This window comes from Aphidius gifuensis, linkage group LG4, assembly GCF_014905175.1.
Source record: "Aphidius gifuensis isolate YNYX2018 linkage group LG4, ASM1490517v1, whole genome shotgun sequence".
Taxonomy (NCBI): Eukaryota; Metazoa; Arthropoda; class Insecta; order Hymenoptera; family Braconidae; genus Aphidius; species Aphidius gifuensis.
The window spans coordinates 16634713-16660533 of record NC_057791.1 but is presented as its reverse complement, the minus strand read 5'-3'; the positions used below and the strand labels follow the sequence as shown (position 1 = coordinate 16660533).

Genomic DNA, 25821 nt, shown 5'->3' with positions numbered 1-25821 from the left:
AAATGTCAACATGTCAACATGCAGTTTTTTTTTTTTTTAAATTTTTTTCTTTAAATTTTAATTTAGATAAGATAATAATTGAAAAAAAAATATATTAAACATAAAAAATAGTGTAATTAATTTAATTTATTATTTCAGGTTTTTTATTTTTTATTTTTTTTTACATTTTATTTTTAAACTTTAATGGCACAATTTTTAATTTATGTTAAGTACTTTTTTTTTTTTTTTTTTTATTCAATTACATTTACGCATATTTTTTTTTGTTTATAACATTTGCATTATTATCTAGGCACGATTGTATAAATAAATATACATTTGTAACTTTATTTTTATGTTTTTTCTTTTTTTTTTTCTTTTAATATTTTACTATGAGGAAGCAGCTTGAGGAGTAAATGGGAATAAATATTATTTTGAATAAATACATTATTAATTTTAATTAATAATTAAATATAAATTAATAATAAATTAATTAATAAAATATACATAAATAATAAATGTGCCAGAAAAAAAATTTTTAAATAGAAAAAAATATCATAAATCAATAAATTATTATTATTAATTTTTTGTTTTTACATCAAGTATAATAAATATTTATGTTTATAATATTATGTAAATTATTCAATAGCAAAGCATCTCCTGGTAAATTATTACAATATTAACCTGCCACCGAAACTAACAAAGAATTATAATTTTTTTTTCTTTTTTTTTTTTAGTAATATAATTATATTTTTATAATTTGTAATAATTTTTTTTGTTTAATAAAAAAATATAAGATTGTTGGTACGCAGGATTATGTTTATAGAAATATATTGATAAATTTATGATAATAATTTTTTTTTTATAAATAAAAATAAATTAGCCAGAATTTTCTGTTTATCATTGAGAATAAGGGTATGTAGCAGGTTCAATATTTTTTTCTATCAATTTGTTTTTAGAGATGACAGAGCTCTTGTTAATATAAATAAATAAATATATATTTTTTTTTAATAATTATTTAGCTAAATAATGTTACGCTGTTTGAAATAAGTTAGCCATTAACAGAGAGGCTATAAGTGGAATAAATGTTGTTGCAATTGATGCTGAAAAAATATATGCATTGTTGCAAAGATCACCTTCACAAAGACCACAATATGGTGTTTCATCTTTTTGATGTTTTGGAAGTCTTTTAATTATACTATCACATGGATTTTTCATATTTGCTGATTCAGCTGTTTGACATGTTCTCATTGTAACTGGTGCTCCATCAACTAAAATTAAATTAAAGATTGTATTGCTTTATTATTATTTTATTTGCTAAAAAATTTTACACATAGCAACTAATAAAAATATAATGAGTTAGGTTTACCTCTAAATGTTAACTTGGCACATTTCATGTTAACATGAATCTGATTATTTATTTGTGAACCATCAACGTCAAATATATTTTCAATATTTTGAAATGATGGATTTTTTTGTACACGCATATGCCAAGCTTTCATTGTGCTTATGCTACACTCAACAGTATGTACACTTGATGATTTTGTTATCATTTCACCACTACATTCATCGGCAGTGGTGCTGCTAGTTGACATACACTCGTAGCATTTTAAGGCTTCACCTAAAAAGAAAAAGAAATATATAATAAAATACTTAATATGTAAAAACAAAAATTAGATAATAGCTTGAATTAAAAATAATCAAATAAAAAGCTTGAAAATAGATTAAATAATTTAAGTAGAAAAATTTTAGTTAGTTTTGCAAAAAAAAAAATAATAATTTTTCGTCACATTGCCAAGTTAATTTTAAAAATACTTTGATATACTTTGAGTTGTTGGGAATATTAAATATCATGATGCATTTGAAATTTGAGGAAACCTCCCTTGAGGAAATATAAAAAATATTTTGCTTCTTCTTCATGCTCTTATTCCCATAAATTTGATATATTCGTTTTTATTTTTTTTCATGAATTCATATCACTGCTTGTAAGCCAAAAATATCAAGTATCATGCACTTTCGTAAATTCAATTTATAAGATAGCTATTATTATATCAAAAAATAAAATTTTTATAACTATAATTATCGAGAATTTTTTTATTATTATTTTGATAATTTATTGCGTGTAAATTTTTTTTAATAATTTTATAGATTATTTTTATGCGTGTGCGTGATATTTAATATTTTTTCATATGAGATTATGATCGAGTGATTACTCATTTGTACTTGAATGCAAAAATAAAATTAGAGGGTTAATATTAATAGCAGAAAAAAATTCATTGTTGATCATTTTTTTTACATCACAAAGGGTGGAAAATGTATTTAACAAGATAATTATTAGTTACTGTTGAAAAATTACATAAACATGCCGAGAAAAAAGAAAGAAAAAAACACTAAAATTGTTCTTGTCTAAATAATAAATTTATTTGAAATATAATATGCAAATTTTTCTCTCAAATGAACATTCTATTTGAAAATTTAACAATAAAAAAAAACAACCATATGGAATTTGAATAGAAAAATCGATAAAGATAATGATCAATAATTAAAAAAAAATGTATTTTCAAACAGATGTTTTCATTGTTTATATTTTAAATAGCAAAATTTATAAATAAAAATAAATTAACAAAAATAAAATTTCCAAAATTAATATAATTTTTTTTAAAAATATTTACCTGATTCAATATTAACAGATAAAAATATCAAAATAATTGATAAAAATGATCCAAACACTTGCGACGCCATTTCACAAGTAAAATAAATTTTTTTTTATAAAATATAAATTACCAAAAATATAAATAAACAAATAATTTAATATAATAATATATTTAAATAAATTAAATAATATATTTATTATAAAATATTTAATAATCAAGTACAAATGTTTAGTATTAATACGTCGCACAAACTAACAAAATTTGCTTAACTTTTCCACACCCTAACTGACTTTCAACGCAGAGATAGAATGCGCGATGACTGTAGTATTCTCCCGCTCTTTCCCCACAATATCATCCCTTCCAACAAATAATATTATCCACAAAACACCCCTTTATCATGACAAACAATTATATGTCTTCCTTAAAAATTTCTTTGTCCTGATAATATTTATTTTCATCACTTCAAATATACAAATTACGTCAAATGCCAAAATTTTTTACACATGAATTATAATGTTATATATTTTAATAATTTATTTTATATTAAAGTACTCTTGGCCTTCTAAATTCTATAAATTTTTGCATGCAAGCCAATCTTTATTACTCTTTTTTTTTTTCTTATATATTCTTCGTCATTTTCTACACAGACGACCCATTTAGTTTTTTTTTTTTATCATCTATTTAACTATTTTTTTTGTCTGGTGATATTTGTGTCAATGCTTTTTATGTGATTGGCTTTATTTTTATTTTTTTTTTTTATTATCAAATTGATACAAAGTTTGAAAAATGATATTAAATTTTTTTCTTTCTTTATTTTAAATATTAACCTTGATCTAAAAAAGAATTTTATCATTTTATTAAATTATGTATTTTTATGGTTTTTTATTTTCAAATTTTTTATTAATTTTTTTTATTATTGGTTATTGTTTTTTTTCATTGGATATAACCAAGATGTATTTTTTTTTTTTTATTTGAATTTTAGATTGGATTTTATTTCGGGAGTAATGTAAAGGGTAAAAAGGGAAAATGACGTGGCGCCAAGATGTCGTACTATCTACATAAAAAATCTACAAAAAAAAAAATTAAAAATACAACGAGTTTAAAATTTTCCAGATAACTTTGATTATAAATTTTCTTATTTATTTTTTTCAATTCAATACAGAATCTATCTTTGAATTTATTATTTTTCATTTTCTTTTTTTCATTGTTTTTCTATAAATATTTAATCCTCAAAAGTTTTAGACTGTAAATCTTGAACTTATCCTTGAAAATTTTATTCATATCTCACTTCAATTTTTTATAAATACCAATATCAATAAAACAATTTTAATAAACTTTAGATATTTATAAACAATGTTTGGCTTAAAAATTTATTTCAATAAATCTATAAAAGAATTAAAGGGCAATAAAATTATCTCAATAAATAATAAAAAAATTGTAAACAATCGAGTGAATGTATTTATGTTTTCATGCCTGTTGTATTTTTCGTGTTGACGTTTGTTGCAATGAAGGGAAATAAAAAAGAGACACGTAAATCCATTAGACCATGGTGATTCATACACGAAGGGTGAATTTTACCCCTCATTTCCGGAGGGGCCAGATTGCAACTGCATGTAAATTCAAAAAAAAAAAAGTTATAATATGATAAATCAAACAGATTATACTGACAAAATATTATATTTATATTCGAGTGGAAAAAAAAAAGTTTAAAGGGCAGTAACACTTAAAATTATAAAGATTTTCATCAAAGAAATGTTAAATAAATTTCAAGAGCGGATTGTATATTACTTGAATAAATTTATAATAATTAATTAAAAAATAATATTCTTTATTTATTTAACTTTTATAATATCCATAATAAAATAGCAGAAAAAGACTGGCGCCAACATGACCATCGACAATAGATGGTCTCGACACTAAACTCGCGTTTTCATGATTTTTTTTTTTTTTTATTGTTTGGCATTGTCCAGTAAAATTTTTCATTTTTTTCATACAACACATGATTGATGGTATTTAATCTCAACTTTTTCTTATAAAACAAAAAAAAAATCGATTTAATAATAATTATTTGTTTATATTTATCAAATATATTGATTTTTGTTTTGGAAATTTAAGCTTTTTAATATAGATACAATATGTTTTCCAAAATAACAATAATAAATGGAGGAAAAAAATAATAAAAAATAGAAAAAAACTACGATTCATATATACGAGGGTGGTTAGCGTCGAGATGCTTGGCGCCACTTTGTCGCGACCTCATGATAATAATAATAATAACAATAAAAATAATAATAATAATAGGGGATCATGAGCTCAAAGATCATTAAAGTACACTCGATAGAAAAAAAAAATAGATATGCATATTAATAAGGTTTAAAAGCAAAAAAATAATGATTTAAAATTTGAAATATTAAATTTTTTTTAAATCAAATTTTCTATAATTTATTTAATAAAAATGAAAAAATTTCAATTATTTTTCATTGTTATTTTGTTTTGTTATTGCAAAATTTATTTAATTATATTTTTATTTTATAGAAATTTAATTAATCATCGAATGGTTAATTAGAAAATAAAATATATATTTATTTTCTGTTGATATATAAAAAAAACTGAATTATTAAAGTTGGATAACGTAGAAAGTTAAAACTTTAAAAGGTCTGACTTTGTGTATAACAACAACGATAATTGGGAATTAAATTGACTTTATTAAAATTCTTTCTCCGTCATTTCTTCAACAGAAAATTTCTCCAAATTTTTGAGAAATCAAATGGCGGAAAAACAGTGAAGAGAAACGGTGGAAAAAAATTGGAGAAATTTTCGGGTGGAGAAATGACGGAAAAAGTAAAAAAAAAAGACGGAGAAATATTTCCACCAATGAAAAACCATATCGAAAACTTTTCAAGTAAAATTTTGGAAGAATTAAAAGACAAAATTACTCAACGTGAGACATTGTTTTTTAAATATGTTATTAATTTTTTATATATATTTGTATTAGAAATTCAATTTATTAGATCTAATTTTGTCATTTATTTCAACTACTGCCAATGTTTTGTTTGAGAAAACTTCTGCTATAGAAATACTAATAACCAATTATACAATATTCTTCAGTATTCAGTTTTTAAATTTCAATAATACAGTTTAATACATTTTTTTTTATTATATAATTTAAGTATATAAATTTTGTTAAATTGTATTGAAAATTATTATGTGACAATAAACGTATTTTTTTTGTTGGATTTACATGGGAAAAGAATTAAGAAATATTTATTTTCAATAACAATTGAAAAAAAAAAATACAAGTAAAGTTAATAAAATACTACTAAATTTATTATAAATTTCTTTTTTTTCAATTGTTAATAAAAATAAATATTTTCTAATTCTATTCCCAAGTAAATTCATAATTGTCCATGGACACTTAACATTCAATAATTTTTCAGGGACACTTAACACCCATTATGAAGAAAAAATATAAAACAAAGTGATAAATACCCTTGACCAATATAATTTTTATTTTTTTAAATAAGATCAAGAGTCACAACAGTATAGTGACTTAGCCATGTACGAATGCAGAGCGAGTCTATTTTGCTTCTTGATAGACGATTTAATTCCGCCTGCGCTCCTCAAATCGGTACATAAAATCAGGCTACTTATTAAAAAAACATACTAAAAAATTGGCAAATAATTTTTTGAGATACAATTTTTCATTCCTTCAATTTTCACTAATGTATTTTTGATTATAAAAAGATAAATTTTTACGTTTCTATTTTTTAACGCTGGCAGCACCAACTGGTACAGAATATTATCTCAATATAAATTTGAATATAAATAATTTGTCAATTGTAAAAGAATTTCCAGAGGGAAAAATTTACAAAAAAGAAAATTAATTTCTACCAAAATTTCCATCGAGAGTAATAATACGAAACGCAATCTGGCCGTTTAAATATAACTCACAGAATAATATATATAAATAAACATATAAAATAATATTTAGTCTTATTTTTGTTTTATATATTTTCGATTATAAATAAATTATTATTAACTTTGGAGGAAGGGAAGAATCGTGACACATTTTAAGAGAGATGACAAAATCATCAATTGTTAAGATAAAAAAATAATAATAATAAAGGAGGTTAATAAAATTGACATTATTATTCGTTTAAAATGGAATGTAACACAAAAGATTAATTTTATAATAGATCACAAGTTGACGAGATTGAACAAGAAAAATCTAGTAACAAAAAAGGGGGATAGGGGCGGGGGAGAGACAAGACCACAATGTTTTGTCAAATTTAATTTATAAACAAAAAAGGGGGATAGGGGCGGGGGAGAGACAAGACTACAATGTTTTGTCGAATTTAATTTATAATTTTTATTGTATTTGTTTTTTTTTATTTACAAACTAAATATATTTTTTAAATTTTTCAAAATGCAATAATTAAACTGATAAAATAAATAATTTATTAGATAGATACTTAACACTATGAGAAAGTATGATTAAAAAAAATCAATTAATGAATTTTAAAATGAAAAAAATATGAATGTCAAAATAAATAAATACGACAATTCATCATCAATAAAAAAACCATAAAAATGTCATTATTAATAAGTTAAAAAAAAAAATAAAAATAAGCCATAAAATTAAATGAATCATTTAAAAATAAACACCAATATTTAATATCATTTAATTTATTTAATTTCAAGTGATTATAATGTAAGTAAAAATTTTAATTTAAATATTAAAAGCTTTTTTTTTTTCAATAAAAATTAAGCAATATATTGAGCACCAGTAAAATTTAAAAGCTCATACAACTTTCCATGCGACGATGACATAATTTAGTATATCAAAACTCGCGATGTATTCGCGCCATTCATTTATAATAAAAAAAAAAAATTATATATATATCATCTGGTATGTATATATATATATCGTGTCACAGGAAAAGAAACATTATCCACTTCAGAGTTTTGCCGGTTCTATCAACTGTATGCAGTTACCACTTTAAGCAACCATTTTATAAAGTCAAGTGTCATATCACCTCGATGTCTCCTTTATAAATCTCAAGGTGTAAAGAATAATACATCACTCATCCATCATCTTGAGAAAAAAAAAACAAAAAAAAAATTACAATGAAATTTAAAAATAAATAAAACAATTTATTATTAAATTATTTAAACAAATATCTTTTATTTTTTAAAAAAAGACACCTTTTTTAAATTATAAATTAAATATCAATTTAATTTATATATAAATTAGCTAAAATTATTGTTAAATAATAATTAATTAATTTATAATTTTAAAATATTAAATTTTTTTAATTTTTTTTTATTTCTTTTATTGGTATTAATAATATTTAATATATATGTTTTATTTGATGATAGTATTTGTGAATATATATATATATTGTGATAAATGGATGGGTAACCCTTGGGGGTGGTGGAAGAACAGTGCCAACCAGTAACATTGTGCATCAACAGTGCTATCCGAGCTCTCGAAGCCGTGGGGTCGCTCGGTCGGTAGGTCGAAAGCACCCTATTACAACCCCCCTCTTAATTTTTTTTTTTTTTTTTAAATATCTTATTCAAATCTATAAAATTTGTTAAATTATTTTTTATTTTTTTAATTATTTAATAATATAAAATCTAATAATTATTTTAATGAATTTTAATTTACTTTTTTTTTCAATTTTATAATAATTTTTATTTTTTTGATTATTTAAATTATTTATTATTGATTTATCATTTAGCTATTGTGATAATTTATTTTTTTTTTTAATTGTTCTATTCTCGCAGACGTTTTTTGTGTTCATCGATTAATACCGAGTGAGAATTAAAATCACTAAGACAGGATGAGGGCGGACGTACTGATCGCAATACTCGGCGCCTGTTTTTTTCTAGGTCATGGTGGTAAGTACAAATTTTATATATTAATTATATTCTATAATTTTGTCTATCTATTGTTTAATTAAATTTTTCAAATTTTAAAAAAATTTATATATTTTATTTATTTTTAAATTAATAATTAAAGTCTCTTTTGTTAGTATGTATTTTAAATGGTTTTTTTGTCATTTTCTTATGATGTTTATTTAAAAGTGGTTTTTCATTTTTATTGATAAATCAATATATGATAAAAATAGAAAATTCATTTTCATTTTTTTTTTATAATTCAAAAGGATATTGCATTTCTTTGTCTGTGTATTAACCACCCTTTTCATTTGTAAAATACGCAAACGCAAGGTGGATCAATGACGAGTTTAAATGCGCGCGTCTCAACGCGGTAAATAAATTCACCCAGAGTTCACATAAATTTTTCTATTAAAGAAAAATTTATAATTCGTATCTTTTTCATCAATAATTCAATATCGAAAAATTTTTCATATGTCGATAATATTGAACTGGAGGTACTTGAGCAAAAGAAGAATATTAATTTTGTTTTTTTTTTTAGCTCTTCATCTAATTAGGTTTAGCTTTTATTTCATCATCTTTAAATTATGATAATTATGTTAAATATATTTGCAAGAAGATAATTAATTGTCATACTGAAACTTTGACATATATAGACTTGAATATAATTTTTTTCCATCCAGTATATTATCGATGAAAAAAAAAAAAAAAAAAGCTTGCATATCGATAGCTAAAAAAAAAAAAGTTATAAAAATAAATATAATGAGGAAAAAAATATATATAGCAATGAGGGAAAAAATGTATATCATAGAAAAATATAAAAAGATTAAAATAAAAATTATATCACGACTAGACAATGAAAAAAAAAATAGGATATCCTTCGAGCAATTCGAAATCGACGTCGCCAATAAGACTGGCTTTTCTAGGCCATGTTGAGCCTTTTTTTTTATTTTTTATATTTTTTACTATATAAATCCATAATGGGTATACCTAGCTACATTGATTTTTTAGGAGTTGCTTGCAGACAGATTGTCACCAAGTCACAGTTCATTCAACTCAATTATATAACAAACTAAAATAAATATAAATTAATATCTAAATAACTAAAAATAATATTTAATTGTAAAAAAAAAATCATTTAATTTTTTTATTAACAGATTGTTTTAGCTTTTTTTATCATAACGCTGTTTTATATCGTGTTGGATTTTATTGATCGAAAAAAATAATACAGTATATAAATTATAAATGTCCTTGGAAGTTTTTTTATAAATCTACTTCAATCATTTATAGAAAAAAATGAATTTTTTATTAAACAAATTGAAAAAAAAATTGTTGAATGAATTTAACATTGAATATATTTTTTTTTTGTTTATTAATTTATTTATTTATTCGTTTAATTTTTTTTTATAGGCGTTGATGCATTGGAGTGTTATGTGTGTAACAGCTATACTGATAGTCGATGCTCAGAAAAAATTCCTCACGAATCATTACTTCAAAAATGTGAATTAGTACCAGGTGCTGGTGCAAAGTATACAATGTGCCGAAAAACAGTTCAAACAATTGAATTTAGAGTCAATGGATGTGAGTTTACAAATTAGTTATTATATTTTTTTAATTAATTATTAAATTATTTTGTTTTTTTTTTTTTCTACAGTACCACCAGAAACAAGAGTCATCAGAACATGTGGTTATGATGAATCAAATTACAAGGGTAAATGTTATCAACGTGGTGGATTTGGTGGAAGACAAGAAGTTTGTTCATGTCTTACTGATAAATGTAATTCAGCAACAACAGTATTTAATAAATCACCACAATTTATTTTAATGTTATTATGTATTATTGGCACTGCTGCTCGTACATTTATTGGCAATTAAATATTGTTAATAAATAATTAAAAAATTGAAATAAACAAAAAAATAAAAAATAATAAATGCCAACATAATGGCATTTTAAAATTAAACGCAAATTGTGAATTTAAAAAATTATTTAGAAAAATATGAAAAAAAAAAAAATATTTATTTAATAATAAATATTGATAATAGTGATTGATTATTTAAATTGACCAAAAAAATGCGTTATAATTTTAAATGCTCAGAATAAAATTGAAAAAATTTAAAAGAAGAAATATTGATAAGATGAAAAACAAAAAAAAAAGATGTATAAATTTACCAACTAAGATTTTGCTTAATTTAATCGCCGTTATGCACAACTCAAATCTAGCTATGTAGCTAAAAAGTTAATAATAATTGAAATGAAAAAAAAAAAAAAATAATTCAGTTGTATTAATATGTTGATTAATTACGGGCTAATTTTTAGTGATAATTTCTTTAAACTGCCGTGAGAAAAAGATCTTGGTGATTGCGCAAAAAAAAAAATTAAACAAATTTTCTTTAAATAAATTAAAACTAGTCTCGATGTTTAAAAATATATACAAAGAAACTTAATAAAATTTTCTTTTAATCAAAAGTAATATTTAATTAAGTTTTCAATTATAATTAAATGAAAAATTATAGATAATTTTTTCGAATATGTTGAACACTCTTCACTATTTGTTCGACAGAAAAAAAAAATATATATATTTAAAAAAAAAAAAAACATAAATGGCAGACATTTTGTGTGTAGAGCTATAAATAAAATTAAACGCGCTATGAAAATATTTAAAAAAAAGAACAAATTTTAAATTTAAAAAATAACAAATTTAAAGAGAAGAAAAAAAAAAAAATCTGTGTGACCCTGAAAAATATATCTAGCAATGAATAAATTGTTTCCTTAGTAAAACAGTGTCATAAAAATTATTTACCTTGAATTTTCCTCAATCACATAATTACTATAATAATTTCGAACTTTTATAAATTATTTTTTAAATATTGCATTGTTAATTGATAATTGAGTCATTGTTTTAAAAAATATTTTCTTTTGTAAATTGATCAAGCTGCTTAATCAGTTGATTATTTACTAAATTTTTTAAATTTTTAGCCATTATAAAATCTAAATGAGTGAAATAATCAAAAGGCACTGATATAGCAATGACTTTACTTGATACTCTTTTTATAATTTCTTCAGTATCTTTGGCTGTCGATACAGGATCATTCTCGCCGTGAAAAATCAACATAGGTGATTTTACGTTTTTTAAATTGTATTTTGGTGGTTTTGATTTACCATAACGTTTTATATTTTCATCGCTATTTTCATAATCAAATTTTCGAAAACCATCTAAAAAATAATAACACATATTAAAATATTCATAAAAATATATAAAAAGTATAATAAATAATTTTAATTTACGTTTTTGTACTGCAAATTGAGCATAATGTATAAAAGTTTTTCCTGTCACACCAGCAGGACAATATTTTAAAAACTTTTCAACCATTTGCTACAAAATCAAAATGAAAAAAAGGATAAATATTAAATACACTTTGTAAATTTATAAAATAGTTAACGCACTGTTAGTCATACCGAATCTATTTGATAACGATCTTTTCCAAAAACAATATCAGCCGGAATCATACAAAGATCAACAATATCATTTTTAATACAAATTTCTTTAAACAATATACTAAAAATTGGACTTTGAAATAATATTTCATAACGTCCAATTGGATCAATCAATTTCTAAAAATAAAATAAAAAATTTTATAATTATATTGAATGAATATTACAATGAAATAAAATATTTACCAAAAAAAACATGGTATATAATGGAAGCGATGATAAATCCATGTCAGGTTTGTTGAAGAAACCAGCAACAGGACTTAAATTTATGACTAGCTGAATTTTAGAATTATACTCTGGATGTTCTGATAGAGTTATAAAGACACTTGTTGTTCCCATTGAATATCCAATGTATATCAATGAGCTTTGATTTGTTATGTTGAGAATATAATCAATACTTGCAGGAACATCATAATATCCATGTTCGTGAAAACTTGAACGGTATAAATAATATTTATTTTTAAGTAAATTATACTTGAAATATTAATAATTACCTTACCTAAAGTCCCAAAATTTTTTGTCATTTGGAGACAATTTAATATGATTACGTCCATAAGTTGAGCCACGATAATTTCCCAGCCAAATTTCGTATCCTTCATCAGCTAGTTGCATTGCTATTTAAAAAATAAAATAAACAATTTAAAAATTAAAATATACAACTTAAATGATAGATCATAATAATGCTAATAATATTAATTTTAAATTTTTTACCCAAGCTTATATTTGATCCAGTGAATACCCACATGTTTGATGAAGTTGCAATTCCACTGAGCATAAATATGATTTTTCGAAATGGTTTTTCGACAGTTTCGTTAGTAAATTTTGATGGACTCCGTGGTATTCTAAATATATTTAAAATATATCCATCATTTGTCGTGACATTGTGTTGTTCTGCTTGATATCCTGACTGTTGAATTAATTCCATCTGAATAAAGACATTTAAATTATTAACTAAATAATAATTTTGTAAATTATAAATATTTTTTAAAATTTTATTTACACAGTTATAAATTTTTTCACTTTCTAAATTTGGGTAAACTAATTTAATTAATACGAGTAAAAAAAATAATCGAAATAATGTTTTCATGATTTTATGAAATTTAATATTTTTTAAAAAATTTAAAAATAGAAAATTTAAATATTTCTTTGAATCACGTCAGATGAATATCTATGACTGAGTGATTTATTATAAACTTAATGAACTTATATAAACTGAGTTGTAGTACTATGATTATTATATGATGAGATAATAATTACACTGCTGAGTAAAGTTTTTTTGTCTGTATCTTTTTATGATTATCATGCTTATTATAATAGTCAAGTATTTTTTTATTTTTGTCAACAAAAAATAAGTCAAAGGTAATCATACTCATGAATGAAAATAAATTATGCATTTATCGACGTCTGGAAAATAAATTTAAAGAAAAATAATGAAAATATGTGATGCAATTGTGAAATAATTATGAAAAAAAAACTAACATTTTTGTATAATATAATTTATTTATCAGGTATTTTATAATTTTTACAATAATCAATAATTGAATTGGCAATGAGAAAAATAAATAATTCAATTTATAATAATCTTTCATGTTAAATTTGAACAATTAATTAGTTGCTAATGAAAAATCCTAGGATAGTTGACAGAAAAAAGGGAAATTAATTCAATCAAGTATAAAAATTGTATTGATTAATTTATTATTGTTAATTATGGAAAAAAACAAGATTTTTATAATATTGTTTGATTATTAAATATGTAATAACGCGGATTTTATAATTTTTACAATTATCAATATATTTATTGGCATTAAAAAAACCAAATCTCGTAAGAGAAATAATAATTTTTCATGTTTAATTTGAATATTTAAGTAGTGTTTAATGAAAATTCAATCAAGTGATTTAATAAAACTTGTATTGATTAATTTATTATCATCAAAGAAAATTTTTTTATTTGCAAATTGATATAGTCGCTCGATTATTCTGTCATATAGTAACTTTTTGATATCTTTAGCAATAGTAAAGTCTACATGAGTAAAGGCTTTGTAAGGAACTCGTTCCGCAATAACTTTGCTCGATACCCTTTTTATAATTTCAGCAGAATCTTTGGCTGTAGATATAGGATCATTTCCACCGTAAAACATTACCATTGGTGATTTCATGTTTTTTAAATTATATTTTGGTGGTTTTGATTTTCCATAATGCTGTATATTTTTTATACTGCTTCCATAATCAAATTGTCGAAAGCCACCTGTCAAAAAAAACAAAGTTAACGTATTTTTGGACCTAGGTGAATTCAGTTCCGTGGTACCCCATGGTTACCCCCTGGGCCATTGTTTTCCGACCGTTTATATACATTAGAATGTGTACCTGGTCACATTTGGTGGAACTGAATTCACCGTTTCCCGTATTTTTTTAAGAAATATATGGAATTTAATTGAAATAAATAATGATTTACGTTTTTGTATTACAAATTGTCCGTAGTGCAAGAAAGTTTTTGCAGATGAACCAGCAGGATAATATTTTGAAGCGTGAGTAAAGATGTCCTATAAAAAAAATTAAAAACAAACAATAAATAAATACATATATTCCATAATTTTAAATTATTAATTTAGTATATAACTTTTTTCCATACAGTATCTATTTGTTCGTGATCCTTGCCAAACATAATATCTAATGGAATCATACACAGATCAAGTAAATCCTGCTTTACACATATTTCTTCGGCAAGTAAACCGTAATTTGAATTTGGCGGCATAATCTCAAAACGACCGGTTGGATCAAACATTTTCTAAAATCCAAAATAGTAATTTTTTTAGTTTTTATTATAAAGACGTGATGATAATTTTATAAATAAATAAAATTAATAGTAATATAAAAAAAAATCTTATATAAATAGATAAAAATCCATAAAATTTTTTTTTATTTAATAAAAAAATTTACCAGAATAAAAGAAAAAATAAAAAACATTGATAACTCAGTGTTTGGATTATTGAAAAAATCAGCAATTGGGCAAAGACAAATGACTAGTTGAATTTTTGAATTATATTCTGGACGTTCCGATAATGTGATAAATATAGTTGTTGCCCCCATCGACAAACCAATATATATCAATGAATTTTGATTTGTAATATTGAGAATAAAATCAACACTTGCAGGAACATCATAATATCCATGTTCATGAAAGCTGTAAATAGTTTTTTAATTTTTAAGTAAATGTTAATTATATATTTGAAATTTAAATAAATACTTTATACCTAAAGTCCCAAAATTTTTTGTCATTTGGAGACAATTTAATATGACTACGTCCATAATTTGTGCCACGATAATTTCCTAGCCAAACGTCGTATCCTTCATCAGCAAGTTGCATAGCTTAAAAATTAAAATATACAATTTTTTGATAATGTGTTAGTAAACCATGTAATTTATTTTTTTTATTCTGCAAACCTAGACTTCTTTGTGGTCCTAGGCATAACCAGAGATCGGAATTAGTTGGTAAACCACCTAGCAAGAAAACAGCTGGTTTATCAACACTTTTATTTGAGAACTCTGAGTGACTCTTTAGTATTCGAAACACAGTTAAAATATATCCATCTTCAGTTGTGACATTGTGCTGTTCTCCTAAATACCCTGATTTTTCGATTAATTCAATCTAAATACAAAAATCTTTCATCATTAATGAATTGATAATTTTATTAATATAAATAAATTTTAATAATATATTTACACCAGTTAAAATTTTTTCACTCTTTACTTTCTGATGAGACAATTTAATTAATGTAAATAAAATAATTATTTTAAATAATATCTCCATAATAGATATTAAATTTCAAATATAGAAAAACTAAAATCTTTTTTAGTAATCACACTGAAACAAGTTAAATAAGTTATATTGTTTCCCTTTGGAGATCAATCGCGAATTGAACTAAATAATCATTCTGTTTTTCATTTAAATACGTTGTTTTTCGAATAGTATAATAGAAGTTTTTGCTTTATCATTACTTGACATCTGTCAAAATAAAGAGATCATTACTATTATCGAAGAAAACGAAAAAAATTTTTACATAAATTACTTGTGAGTATTAATTACACGTAACATGTTATTAAAATGTAAAAAAATATATAATGTATTTTGTTAGCATAGTTAATAAACACCAATAGTTAGATATTATTCATTTTTATTAAAACAAAGTCACAGATGAAGTTATTATATCTACGTTTTTTATTTTGTTAACATGCATATACTACTTGATGAAAATAAATTATAAATTCATCAAAGTCTATAAAAAATAAATACAAGTAACTAATGCAATTGTGAAATAATTGTGAAAATAATCAACATTTTATAATATTATTTAATTTTCAAATATGTAATATCACGTATTTTATAGTTTTTACAATTATCAATACATTTATTGGCAGTAAAAAGACAAATAATAATTTTTCATTTTTAGTTTAAATATTTAAATAGTGTTTGATGGTAATTTAATCAAGTGATTTAATGGAACTCGTATTGATTAATTGAGTATCATCAAAGAAAATTTTCTTATTTGCAAATTGATATAGTCGCTCGATTATTCTTTCATTGAGTAATTTTTTGACATCTTTAGCTAGAACAAAATCGAAATGAGAAAAGGCTTTGTGAGGAACTGGTTCAGCAAGAACTTTGCTTGATACTCTTTTTATAATTTCTTCAGAATCTTTGGCTGTTGATAGTGGATCATTTTCACCGTAAAAAAATAACATAGGTGATTTGACGTTTTTTAAATTGTATTTTGGTGGTTTTGATTTTCCATAATGCTGTATATTTTTAATATTACTTTCATAATCAAATTGTCGAAAGCCACCTGTAGAAAAAAACAAGATTAACGTATTTTTTTGAAAAAATATATGGAAATTTAATTGTAATTAATAATTTTGATTTACGTTTTTGTATTACAAATTGTCCGTAGTGCAAGAAAGTTTTTCCCGACGTACCAGCAGGATAATATTTGAAAGCGTGACTGAATGTGTCCTTTAAAGAAAAAAAAAACAAATAAATACATATTCCATTATTTAGTATACAACTTTTTTCCATACAGAATCTATTTGTTCGTGATCCTTGCCAAACCAAATATCTAGTGGAATCATACACAGATCAAGTATTTCCTGCTTTATACATATTTCTTCGAAAAGTAAATTGTAAATTGGAGATTGAGGAATAATCTCAAGACGACCGGTTGGATCAAACATTTTCTAAAATCCAAAAAAGTAATTTTTTTACTTTTCATTCTAAAGACGTGATGATAATGTTATAAACAAATAAGATTAATAATAATATAAAAAAAAAAGTCTCAGATGAATAATTAAAAAATCCGTAAATAAAAATATTTACCAGAATAAAAAAAGAAAAAGAAAACAGTGATGATTCAGTGTATGGATTATTGAAAAAACCAGCAACAGGGCCAAGACATATGACTAGTTGAATTTTTGAATTATATTCTGGACGTTCTGATAATGTGATAAATATGCTTGTTGTCCCCATGGACATACCAATATATATCAATGAATTTTGATTCGTAATATTGAGAACAAAATCAATACTTGCAGGAACATCATAATATCCATGTTCATGAAAGCTGTAAATAGTTTTTTAATTTTTAAGTAAATGCTAATTATATATTTAAAATTTAAATAAATACTTTATACCTATAGTCCCAAAATTTTTTGTCATCTGGAGACAATTTAACATGACTACGTCCATAAGTTGTGCCACGATAATTTCCCAGCCAAACGTCGTATCCTTCATCAACAAGTTGCATAGCTTAAAAATTAAAATATACAATTGTTTGATATTGTGTTAGTAAACCACGTAATTTATCTTTTTAATTCTGCAAACCTAGACTTCTTTTTGGACCCCTCACTAACCAGGCATCTGAATTAGTTGGTAAAGCACAAAGCATAAAAATAACTGGTTTATCAACACTTTTATTTGAGAACTCTGAGGGACTCTTTAGTATTCGAAACACAGTTAAAATATATCCATCTTCAGTTGTGACATTGTGCTGTTCTCCTAAATACCCTGATTTTTCGATTAATTCAATCTAAATACAAAAATCTTTCATTATTAATAAATTGATAATTTTATTATTATAAATAAATTTTAATAATATATTTACACCAGTTAAAATTTTTTCACTCTTTAATTTCTGATGAGACAATTTAATTAATGTAAATAAAATAATTATTTTAAATAATATCTCCATAATAGATATTAAATTTCAAATATAGAAAAACTAAAATTTTTTTTAGTAATCACGTTGAAACAAGATAAATAACTTATATATTGTTTCCCTTTGGAGATCACTCGCGAATTGAACTAAGTATATAATCATCCTGTTTTTCATTTGTTTTCTGAGTAGTATAATGGAGGACTTTGCTTTGGCATTACTTGATACCTGGCAAAATAAAAAATTCATTACTATTATTGAAGTAAACGAAAAAAATTTTTACATAAATTACTTGTGAGTATTAATTACACGTAACATGTTATTAAAATGTAAAAAATATACAATGTATCTCGTTAAAATAGTTAATAAACACCAATAATTAAATATTATTCATTTTTATATCGAAACAGAAAAAAGTCACAGATAAAGTTATTATATCTACGTTTTTTATTTTGTTGACATGCATACTACTTGATGAAAATAAATTATAAATTCATCGAAGCCTTGAGAATAAAAAAAAAAAATATAAAAATAATCGACGCAATTGTAAATAATTGTAGAAATGATCAACATTTTATAATATTATTTAATTTTCAAATATGTAACATTACGTATTTTTTAGTTTTTACAATTATCAATACATTTATTGGCAATGAGAAAGATAAATAATTTCATTTAATAAAAAATTTACTAAAAATTCCTACGATAATTAACACGAAAAAAAATTAAATTAATTCAATCAAGTGATTTAATAAAACTTGTATTGATTAATCTATTATCATCAAAGAAAATTTTTTTATTTGCAAATTGATATATTCTCTCAATTATTCTGTCATTGAGTAATTTTTTAATATCTTTGGCAATAATAAAATCCAAATGATTAAATGCTTTGTGAGGAACTGGTTCGGCGATAACTTTGCTTGATACTCTTTTTATAATTTCTTCAGTATCTTTAGCTGTAGATAACGGATCATTTTCACCATAAAAAAATAACATAGGTGATTTTACGTTTTTTAAATTATATTTTGGTGGTTTCGATTTTCCATAATGCTGTATATTTAAGATACTGCTTCCATAATCAAATTGCCGAAAGCCACCTGTCGAAAAAAAAAAGATTAACGTATTTAAAAAAAAAAAATATATATGGAAATTTAATTGAAATAAATAATTTTAATTTACGTTTTTGTACTATAAGTTGTCCGTAGTGAAATAGGGTTTTTACAGATATACCGGCAGGATAATATTTCAAAGTAAAACGTATTGAATCCTATAAATTAAATTTAAATAAAAAAATAAATAAACACATTTTATAAATTTTTATATTATTTTTTTTCATACAGTATCTATTTGTTCGCGATCCTTGCCAAACAAAATATCCAGCGGCATCAAACACAGGTCAACTATATTATGCTTTATACATATTTCTTCAAAAAGTAACCTGTAAATTGGAGATTGAGAAATAATCTCAAAACGACCGGTTGGATCAAACATTTTCTAAAATCCAAAATAGTAAATTTTTTACTTTTCATTCTAAAGACGTGATGATAATGTTATAAACAAATAAAATTAATGATGAATTATCATTAAATGATCATCATAAATTATCATTGATAATATAAAAGAAAATCCATAACTAAAAATATTTACCAAAATGGAAATACCAATAGGAACCCAAAAAAACTCAAAATGTGGTTGGTTAGAAAAATCAGCAACTGGGCAGAGACAAATGACTAGTTGAATTTTTAAATTATATTCTGGACGTTCTGATAATGTGATAAATATGCTTGTTGTCCCCATCGACATACCAATATATATCAATGAATTTTGATTAGTAATATTAAGAACAAAATCAATACTTGCAGGAACATCATAATATCCATGTTCATAAAAGCTGTAAATAATTTTTTAATTTTTGAGTAAATGCTAATTATATATTTAAAATTTAGATAAATACTTTATACCTATAGTCCCAAAATTTTTTGTCATCTGGAGACAATTCAACATGACTACGTCCATAAGATGTGCCACGAAAATTTCCTAGCCAAACGTCGTATCCTTTATCAGCAAGTTGTATAGCTTAAAAATTAAAATATAAAATTTTTTGATGATGTTATAAAAAACCATGTAATTTATTTTTTTAATTCTGCAAACCTAGACTTCTTTGTGGTCCCAAGTATAACCAGGTATCTGAAGTAGCTAGAATACCATTCAGCAAGAAAATAGCTGGTTTATCAACACTTTTATTTGAAGCCTCTGATGGACTCTTTAATATTCGAAACACTTTTAAAATATATCCATCTTCAGTTGTGACATTGTGCTGTTCTCCTAAATATCCTGATTTTTCGATTAATTCAATCTACATACAAAAATCTTTCATCATTAATGAATTGATAATTTTATTATAATGAATAAATTTGAATAATCTATTTACACCAGTTAAAATTTTTTCACTCTTTACTTTCTGATGAGACAATTTAATTAATGTAAATAAAATAATTATTTTAAATAATATCTCCATAATAGATATTAAATTTCAAATATAGAAAAACTAAAATCTTTTTTAGAAATCACGTTGAAACAAGATAAATAACTTTGATCGTTTCTCCTAGAAGATCACTCACAAATTACACTGAGTGATCATTCAAATACACTGTTTTCCGATAATATAATAAAAGACTTTGCTTTATTACTGCTAAAACAAAAAATTCATTACTATTCATTGAAGAGAAGGAATAAAATCTTTGCATAAATTACTTGTGAGTATAAACTATAACAATGAGAAAAATTTATAAAATATCTTGTTAGCGTATAGTCAATAAACACAAATAGTTAGGTATTATTCATTTTAATCAACAAAAAAAAATTCAAAGATAAAGTTATTACATCTACGTTTTTTATACTGTTAACATAAATACACCTTGGTGAAAATGAATTATGCATCAATCAAAGTCTAGTGTTTAATAAAAAAAAAAAAAATACCAATAATTGATGCAATTGTGAAATAATTGTGGAAATAATCAATCAAGTATGCATGTATAAAATTACGTATTTTATAATTTTTACAATTATCAATATATTTATTGACAATGATAAAAATAAATAATTCAATTTATAATAATCTTCCACGTTAAATTGAAATTATATATAATAAATTAGTTGTTACTGAAAATTCCTATGATAGTTAACAAAAAAGAAATAAATAAATTCAATCAAGTGATTTTATGAAACTTGTATTGATTAATTTATTATCGTCAAAGAAAATTTTTTTATTTGTAAATTGATATAGTCTTTCAATTATTCTGTCATTGAGTAATTTTTTAACGTCTCTAGCAAAAACAAAGTCGATATGATTAAAGGCTTTGTAAGGAACTGGTTCAGAAATAACTTTGCTCGATACCCTTTTTATAATTTCTTCAGTATCTTGGGCTGTAGATACAGGATCATTTTCACCGTAAAAAATAAGCATAGGTGATTTCATGTTTTTTAAATTATATTTTGGTGGTTTTGATTTTCCATAATGCTGTATATTTTTAATATTACTTCCATAGTCGTATTTTCGAAAGCCACCTGTCAAAAAAAACAAGATTAATGTATATTAAATCAAAATTAAAATACATAAATAGTTTTAATTTACGTTTTTGTACTAAAAATTGACCGTAATGGAATAGGGTTTTTACAGATGTACCAGCAGGATAATATTTTAAAACGTGACTTAATTTATCCTATAAAATGCATTAAAAAAAAAAAATAAATAAATACATATTGCATAAATTTTTATATTAATATTTTTCATACAGTATCTCTTTGTTCATGATCCTTGCCAAATGTAATATCCAATGGAATCATACACAAATCAACTATATCATGCTTCATACATATTTCTTCGAAAAGTAAACTGTAAAGTGGTGATTGAGGAATAATCTCGAAACGACCAATTGGATCAAATATTTTCTAAAATCCAAAATAGAAGATTTGATATTTTTTATTATAAAGACGTGATGATAATGTAATAAACAATACCAGTATGGAAATGCCGATAGGAGCCAGTAAAAACTCAATATGTGGTTGGTTAGAAAAACTAGCAACTGGGCCGAGACATATGACTAGTTGAATTTTTAAATTATATTCTGGACGTTCTGATAATGTAGTAAATATGCTTGTTGTCCCCATTGACACTCCAATATATGTCAATGAATTTTGATTCGTAATATTGAGAATAAAATCAACACTTGCAGGAACATCATAATATCCATGTTCATGAAAGCTGTAAATAATTTTTTCATTTTTAAGTAAATGTTAATTATATATTTAAAATTTAAATAAATACTTTATACCTATAGTCCCAAAATTTTTTGTCATCTGGAGACAATTTAACATGACTGCGTCCATAAGTTGTGCCACGATAATTTCCTAGCCAAACGTCGTATCCTTCATCAGCAAGTTGCATAGCTTAAAAATTAAAATATACAATTTTTTGATGATGTTATAAATAACTATCTAATTTATTTTTTTCTCTTTGCAAACCTAGACTTCTTTCTCGTCCCAGGCATAACCAGGTATCTGAAGAGGCTAGTAAACCACTTAGCAAGAAAATAACTTGTTTATCAACACTTTTATTTGAAAACTCTGAAGGACTCTTTAGTATTCGAAACACATTTAAAATATATCCATCGTCGGTTGTGACATTGTATTGCTCTCCTGAATATCCTGATTTTTCGATTAATTCAATCTAAATACAACAATCTTTCATCATTAAAGAATTAATAATTTTATGAATATAAATAAATTTTAATAATATATTTACACCAGTTAAAATTTTTTCACTCTCTAATTTCAGATGAGACAGTTTAACTACTGCAAGTAATATCATTATTTTTACTAATATTTCCATAATAGATATCAAATTTCATACAGAGAAATCTTTTTCAGCAATCACGTTGAAACAATATAAATAACTTTGATCGTTTCTCTTAGAACATCACTCACAAATTACACTATAGATCATACTGTTTTTATTTACATACGTTTTTTTCCGAGTAGTATAATAGAAGACTTTGCTTTATTACTGTAAAAATAAAAAATTCATTAGTATTCATTGAAGGAAAGAAAAAAAATCTTTGCATAAATTACTTGTGAGTATAAACTATAAAAATGTAAAAAATTTATAAAATATCTTGTTAGCGTAGTCAATGAACACAAATAGATAGGTATTATTCATTTTAATCAACAAAAAAAATTTAAAGATAAAGTTATTACATCTACGTTTTTTATATTGTTAATATCAATACTCCTCGGTGAAAATGAATTATGCATTAATCAAAGTCTAAAGATTAATAAAAAAAAAATACAAATAATTGATGCAATTGTGAAATAATTGTAGAAATAATCAATCGGGTATGCATGTATATGTAATATTACGTATTTTATAATTATTACAATTATCAATATATTTATTGGCATTAGAAAAATCGAATTTCATAAAACGAATAATAATTTTTCATGTTTAATTTGAATATTTAAGTAGTATTTAATGAAAATTCAATCAAGTGATTTAATTCAACTTGTATTGATTAATTTATTATCATCAAAGAAAATTTTTTTATTTGCAAATTGATATAGTCTCTGGACTATTCTGTCATTGAGTAATTTTTTAACATCTTTTGCAAGAACAAAATCCAAATGATTAAAGGCTTTGTGAGGAACTGGTTCAGCAATAACTTTGCTCGATATTTTTTTTATAATTTCTTCAGTATCTCTGGCTGTTGATAAAGGATCATTTTCACCGTAAAAAAATAACATAGGTGATTTTACGTTTTTTAAATTGTATTTTGGTGGTTTTGATTTTCCATAATGCTGTATATTTTTAATATTACCATAATCAAATTTTCGAAAGCCATCTGTCGAAAAAAAACATGGTTAAAGTATTTGTTGAAAATAAATAAAAAATAAATTAAAATAGATTAATTATTTTTTTTTTTACTTTTTTGTAAAACAAACTGCCCATAATGCAAGAAAGTTTTTCCGGATGTACCAGCAGGAAAATATTTTAAAGCCAGACTCAGTGTGAACTATAAAAAAATTTTCAAATATAAAAATTAATTTAGATATTCCATAAATTTTTATAATATAAAAATATAAAAATTTCATATTCTTTTATACAGTATCTGTTTGCTCGCGATTCTTGCCACAAGTAACATCCAATGGCATCATACAAAGATCAACTATATCATGCTTTCTACATATTTCTTCGATAAGAAAACTGTAAATTGGTGATTGAGGAATAGTTTCAAAACTTCCAGTTGAATCAATTGTGCTCTAAGAATATTTTTTTTTTTTAAATAAATTAAATAATAATAGATGTAGAAAATATCGAAAATATTACTCAAGGATAATAGAATTCAAAAGTAAAGATGAAAAAGATATTTACCAGAATAAAAATAAACATAGGAACCAGTGATAATTCAGTGTATGGTTTATTGTCAAGACCAGTAACTGGGCAAAAACAAATGACTAACTGAATTTTTGAATTATATTCTGGACGTTCTGATAATGTGATAAATATGCTTGTTGTCCCCATGGACATACCAATATATATCAATGAATTTTGATTTGTAATATTGAGAATAAAATCAACACTTGCAGGAACATCATAATATCCATGTTCATGAAAGCTGTAAATAATTTTTTAATTTTTAAGTAAATCTTAATTATATATTTAAAATTTAAATAAATACTTTATACCTATAGTCCCAAAATTTTTTGTCATTTGGAGACAATTTAATATGACTACGTCCATAAGTTGTGCCACGAAAATTTCCTAGCCAAACGTCGTATCCTTCATCAACAAGTTGCATAGCTTAAAAATTAAAATATACAACTTTTTGATAATGTGTTAGTAAACCATGTAATTTATTTTTTTAATTCTGCAAACCTAAACTTCTTCCTGGCCCCCGGAATAACCAGGTGTCTGAATTAGTTGGTAAAGCACAAAGCATAAAAATAACTGGTTTATCAACACTTTTATTTGAAAACTCTGAAGGACTTTTTATTATTCGAAACACATTTAAAATATATCCATCTTCAGTTGTGACATTGTGCTGTTCTCCTAAATACCCTGATTTTTCGATCAATTCAATCTAAATACAAAAATATTTCATCATTAATGAATTGATAATTTTATTACAATGAATAAATTTTAATAATCTATTTACACCAGTTAAAATTTTTTCACTCTTTAATTTCTGATGAGACAATTTAATTACTGCAAATAAAATAATTATTTTAAATCCTATCGCCATAATAGATATTCAATTTTAAATAGAGAAACTAAAATCTTTTTCAGTAATCACGTTGAAACAAGATAAATAACTTTGATCACGACCAGCTATCACTTTGATTACAATCCAATTACAGATCGCACTGAGTGATCATTCTGTTTGTTAATCTAATCACGTTGTATTCCGATAATGTGATATAAGACTTTGCTTCATTACTGCCAAAATAAAAAATTCATTACTATTCATTAAAGAAATCGAAAAAAAAAATTTATACAATTTACTGTACTGAGTATAAATCATATTGTAATGTAAAAAAT

At 23.5% G+C, this 25821-nt stretch overlaps 8 protein-coding genes across 9 annotated transcripts; 1 reads left to right on the top strand and 7 right to left on the bottom strand.

Annotated features, from left to right (window-relative positions):
• Positions 1-712: 712 nt before the first annotated feature.
• Positions 713-3286, bottom strand: LOC122855310. The gene is made up of 3 exons (XM_044156572.1): positions 2649-3286; positions 1346-1597; positions 713-1247 (listed from the first exon to the last, which is right to left on the bottom strand). The coding sequence occupies exons 1-3, from the start codon at positions 2716-2718 to the stop codon at positions 1009-1011; spliced, it is 561 nt and encodes a 186-aa protein (XP_044012507.1). The 5' UTR covers positions 2719-3286; the 3' UTR covers positions 713-1008.
• Positions 3287-7631: 4345 nt separating this feature from the next.
• Positions 7632-10870, top strand: LOC122855311. 2 transcript variants are annotated; one of them, XM_044156574.1, is made up of 4 exons: positions 7632-8144; positions 8421-8534; positions 9942-10112; positions 10186-10870. In XM_044156574.1, exons 2-4 carry the CDS (start codon positions 8477-8479, stop codon positions 10404-10406), a joined length of 450 nt encoding a protein of 149 aa, XP_044012509.1. In that variant the 5' UTR covers positions 7632-8144; positions 8421-8476; the 3' UTR covers positions 10407-10870. The 2 variants fall into 2 exon arrangements, with proteins under 2 accessions (XP_044012509.1, XP_044012508.1); XM_044156573.1 differs by having other exon boundaries at positions 8080-8140.
• Positions 10871-11431: 561 nt separating this feature from the next.
• Positions 11432-14180, bottom strand: LOC122853987 (lipase member K-like). The gene is made up of 6 exons (XM_044154397.1): positions 14100-14180; positions 12736-12949; positions 12524-12638; positions 12211-12457; positions 11818-11905; positions 11432-11745 (listed from the first exon to the last, which is right to left on the bottom strand). The coding sequence occupies exons 1-6, from the start codon at positions 14178-14180 to the stop codon at positions 11432-11434; spliced, it is 1059 nt and encodes a 352-aa protein (XP_044010332.1).
• Positions 14181-14629: 449 nt separating this feature from the next.
• On the bottom strand, positions 14630-16117 carry LOC122853985 (lipase 3-like). Its single transcript, XM_044154396.1, has 5 exons — positions 16109-16117; positions 15466-15670; positions 15276-15390; positions 15046-15205; positions 14630-14809 (listed from the first exon to the last, which is right to left on the bottom strand). The coding sequence occupies exons 1-5, from the start codon at positions 16115-16117 to the stop codon at positions 14630-14632; spliced, it is 669 nt and encodes a 222-aa protein (XP_044010331.1).
• A 386-nt stretch (positions 16118-16503) lies between these two features.
• On the bottom strand, positions 16504-18545 carry LOC122853984 (lipase 3-like). Its single transcript, XM_044154395.1, has 5 exons — positions 18537-18545; positions 17897-18101; positions 17707-17821; positions 17452-17636; positions 16504-16865 (listed from the first exon to the last, which is right to left on the bottom strand). The coding sequence occupies exons 1-5, from the start codon at positions 18543-18545 to the stop codon at positions 16504-16506; spliced, it is 876 nt and encodes a 291-aa protein (XP_044010330.1).
• A 417-nt stretch (positions 18546-18962) lies between these two features.
• LOC122853983 (lipase member N-like) lies at positions 18963-20604 on the bottom strand. Its single transcript, XM_044154394.1, has 5 exons — positions 20592-20604; positions 20189-20303; positions 19875-20118; positions 19458-19494; positions 18963-19183 (listed from the first exon to the last, which is right to left on the bottom strand). Exons 1-5 carry the CDS (start codon positions 20602-20604, stop codon positions 18963-18965), a joined length of 630 nt encoding a protein of 209 aa, XP_044010329.1.
• A 940-nt stretch (positions 20605-21544) lies between these two features.
• LOC122853982 (lipase 3-like) lies at positions 21545-22674 on the bottom strand. The gene is made up of 6 exons (XM_044154393.1): positions 22562-22674; positions 22248-22491; positions 22023-22178; positions 21862-21949; positions 21625-21794; positions 21545-21553 (listed from the first exon to the last, which is right to left on the bottom strand). Exons 1-6 carry the CDS (start codon positions 22672-22674, stop codon positions 21545-21547), a joined length of 780 nt encoding a protein of 259 aa, XP_044010328.1.
• Positions 22675-23532: 858 nt separating this feature from the next.
• On the bottom strand, positions 23533-25544 carry LOC122853981 (lipase 3-like). Its single transcript, XM_044154392.1, has 8 exons — positions 25439-25544; positions 25159-25363; positions 24969-25083; positions 24655-24898; positions 24387-24542; positions 24208-24295; positions 23856-24124; positions 23533-23550 (listed from the first exon to the last, which is right to left on the bottom strand). The coding sequence occupies exons 1-8, from the start codon at positions 25523-25525 to the stop codon at positions 23533-23535; spliced, it is 1182 nt and encodes a 393-aa protein (XP_044010327.1). The 5' UTR covers positions 25526-25544.
• Positions 25545-25821: the final 277 nt, after the last annotated feature.

Coding starts and splice junctions, on each gene's coding strand:
- LOC122855310 (XM_044156572.1), bottom strand. CDS start 2,718: ATGGCGTCGCAAGTGTTTGGATCATTTTTATCAATTATTTTGATATTT. Junction 1,598..2,648: donor ATCTGTTAATATTGAATCAG/GTAAATATTTTT, acceptor TTTTCTTTTTAG/GTGAAGCCTTAAAATGCTAC. Junction 1,248..1,345: donor TGCCAAGTTAACATTTAGAG/GTAAACCTAACT, acceptor ATTTAATTTTAG/TTGATGGAGCACCAGTTACA.
- LOC122855311 (XM_044156574.1), top strand. CDS start 8,477: ATGAGGGCGGACGTACTGATCGCAATACTCGGCGCCTGTTTTTTTCTA. Junction 8,535..9,941: donor TTTTTTTCTAGGTCATGGTG/GTAAGTACAAAT, acceptor TTTTTTTTATAG/GCGTTGATGCATTGGAGTGT. Junction 10,113..10,185: donor TGAATTTAGAGTCAATGGAT/GTGAGTTTACAA, acceptor TTTTTTCTACAG/TACCACCAGAAACAAGAGTC.
- LOC122853987 (XM_044154397.1), bottom strand. CDS start 14,180: ATGAAATCACCAATGGTAATGTTTTACGGTGGAAATGATCCTATATCT. Junction 12,639..12,735: donor TGGATCAAATATAAGCTTGG/GTAAAAAATTTA, acceptor TTTTTTAAATAG/CAATGCAACTAGCTGATGAA. Junction 12,458..12,523: donor AAAAAATTTTGGGACTTTAG/GTAAGGTAATTA, acceptor ATACCGTTCAAG/TTTTCACGAACATGGATATT.
- LOC122853985 (XM_044154396.1), bottom strand. Junction 15,206..15,275: donor AAAAAATTTTGGGACTTTAG/GTATAAAGTATT, acceptor AACTATTTACAG/CTTTCATGAACATGGATATT. Junction 14,810..15,045: donor ATAATTCAAAAATTCAACTA/GTCATTTGTCTT, acceptor TTTGGATTTTAG/AAAATGTTTGATCCAACCGG.
- LOC122853984 (XM_044154395.1), bottom strand. Junction 17,637..17,706: donor AAAAAATTTTGGGACTATAG/GTATAAAGTATT, acceptor AACTATTTACAG/CTTTCATGAACATGGATATT. Junction 16,866..17,451: donor ATGTCTTGGCCCTGTTGCTG/GTTTTTTCAATA, acceptor TTTTTTCTACAG/GTGGCTTTCGACAATTTGAT.
- LOC122853983 (XM_044154394.1), bottom strand. Junction 19,495..19,874: donor CTATTGGTATTTCCATTTTG/GTAAATATTTTT, acceptor TTTAATTTATAG/GATTCAATACGTTTTACTTT. Junction 19,184..19,457: donor TTTGAAATATTATCCTGCCG/GTATATCTGTAA, acceptor CGTTATCTACAG/CTAAAGATACTGAAGAAATT.
- LOC122853982 (XM_044154393.1), bottom strand. CDS start 22,674: ATGCAACTTGCTGATGAAGGATACGACGTTTGGCTAGGAAATTATCGT. Junction 21,950..22,022: donor ATCATGAACAAAGAGATACT/GTATGAAAAATA, acceptor TGCATTTTATAG/GATAAATTAAGTCACGTTTT. Junction 21,795..21,861: donor TCAATTTTTAGTACAAAAAC/GTAAATTAAAAC, acceptor TTTTTTTGACAG/GTGGCTTTCGAAAATACGAC.
- LOC122853981 (XM_044154392.1), bottom strand. CDS start 25,525: ATGGCGATAGGATTTAAAATAATTATTTTATTTGCAGTAATTAAATTG. Junction 25,364..25,438: donor GTGAAAAAATTTTAACTGGT/GTAAATAGATTA, acceptor TTTTGTATTTAG/ATTGAATTGATCGAAAAATC. Junction 24,125..24,207: donor GCAGTTTGTTTTACAAAAAA/GTAAAAAAAAAA, acceptor TTTTTTCGACAG/ATGGCTTTCGAAAATTTGAT.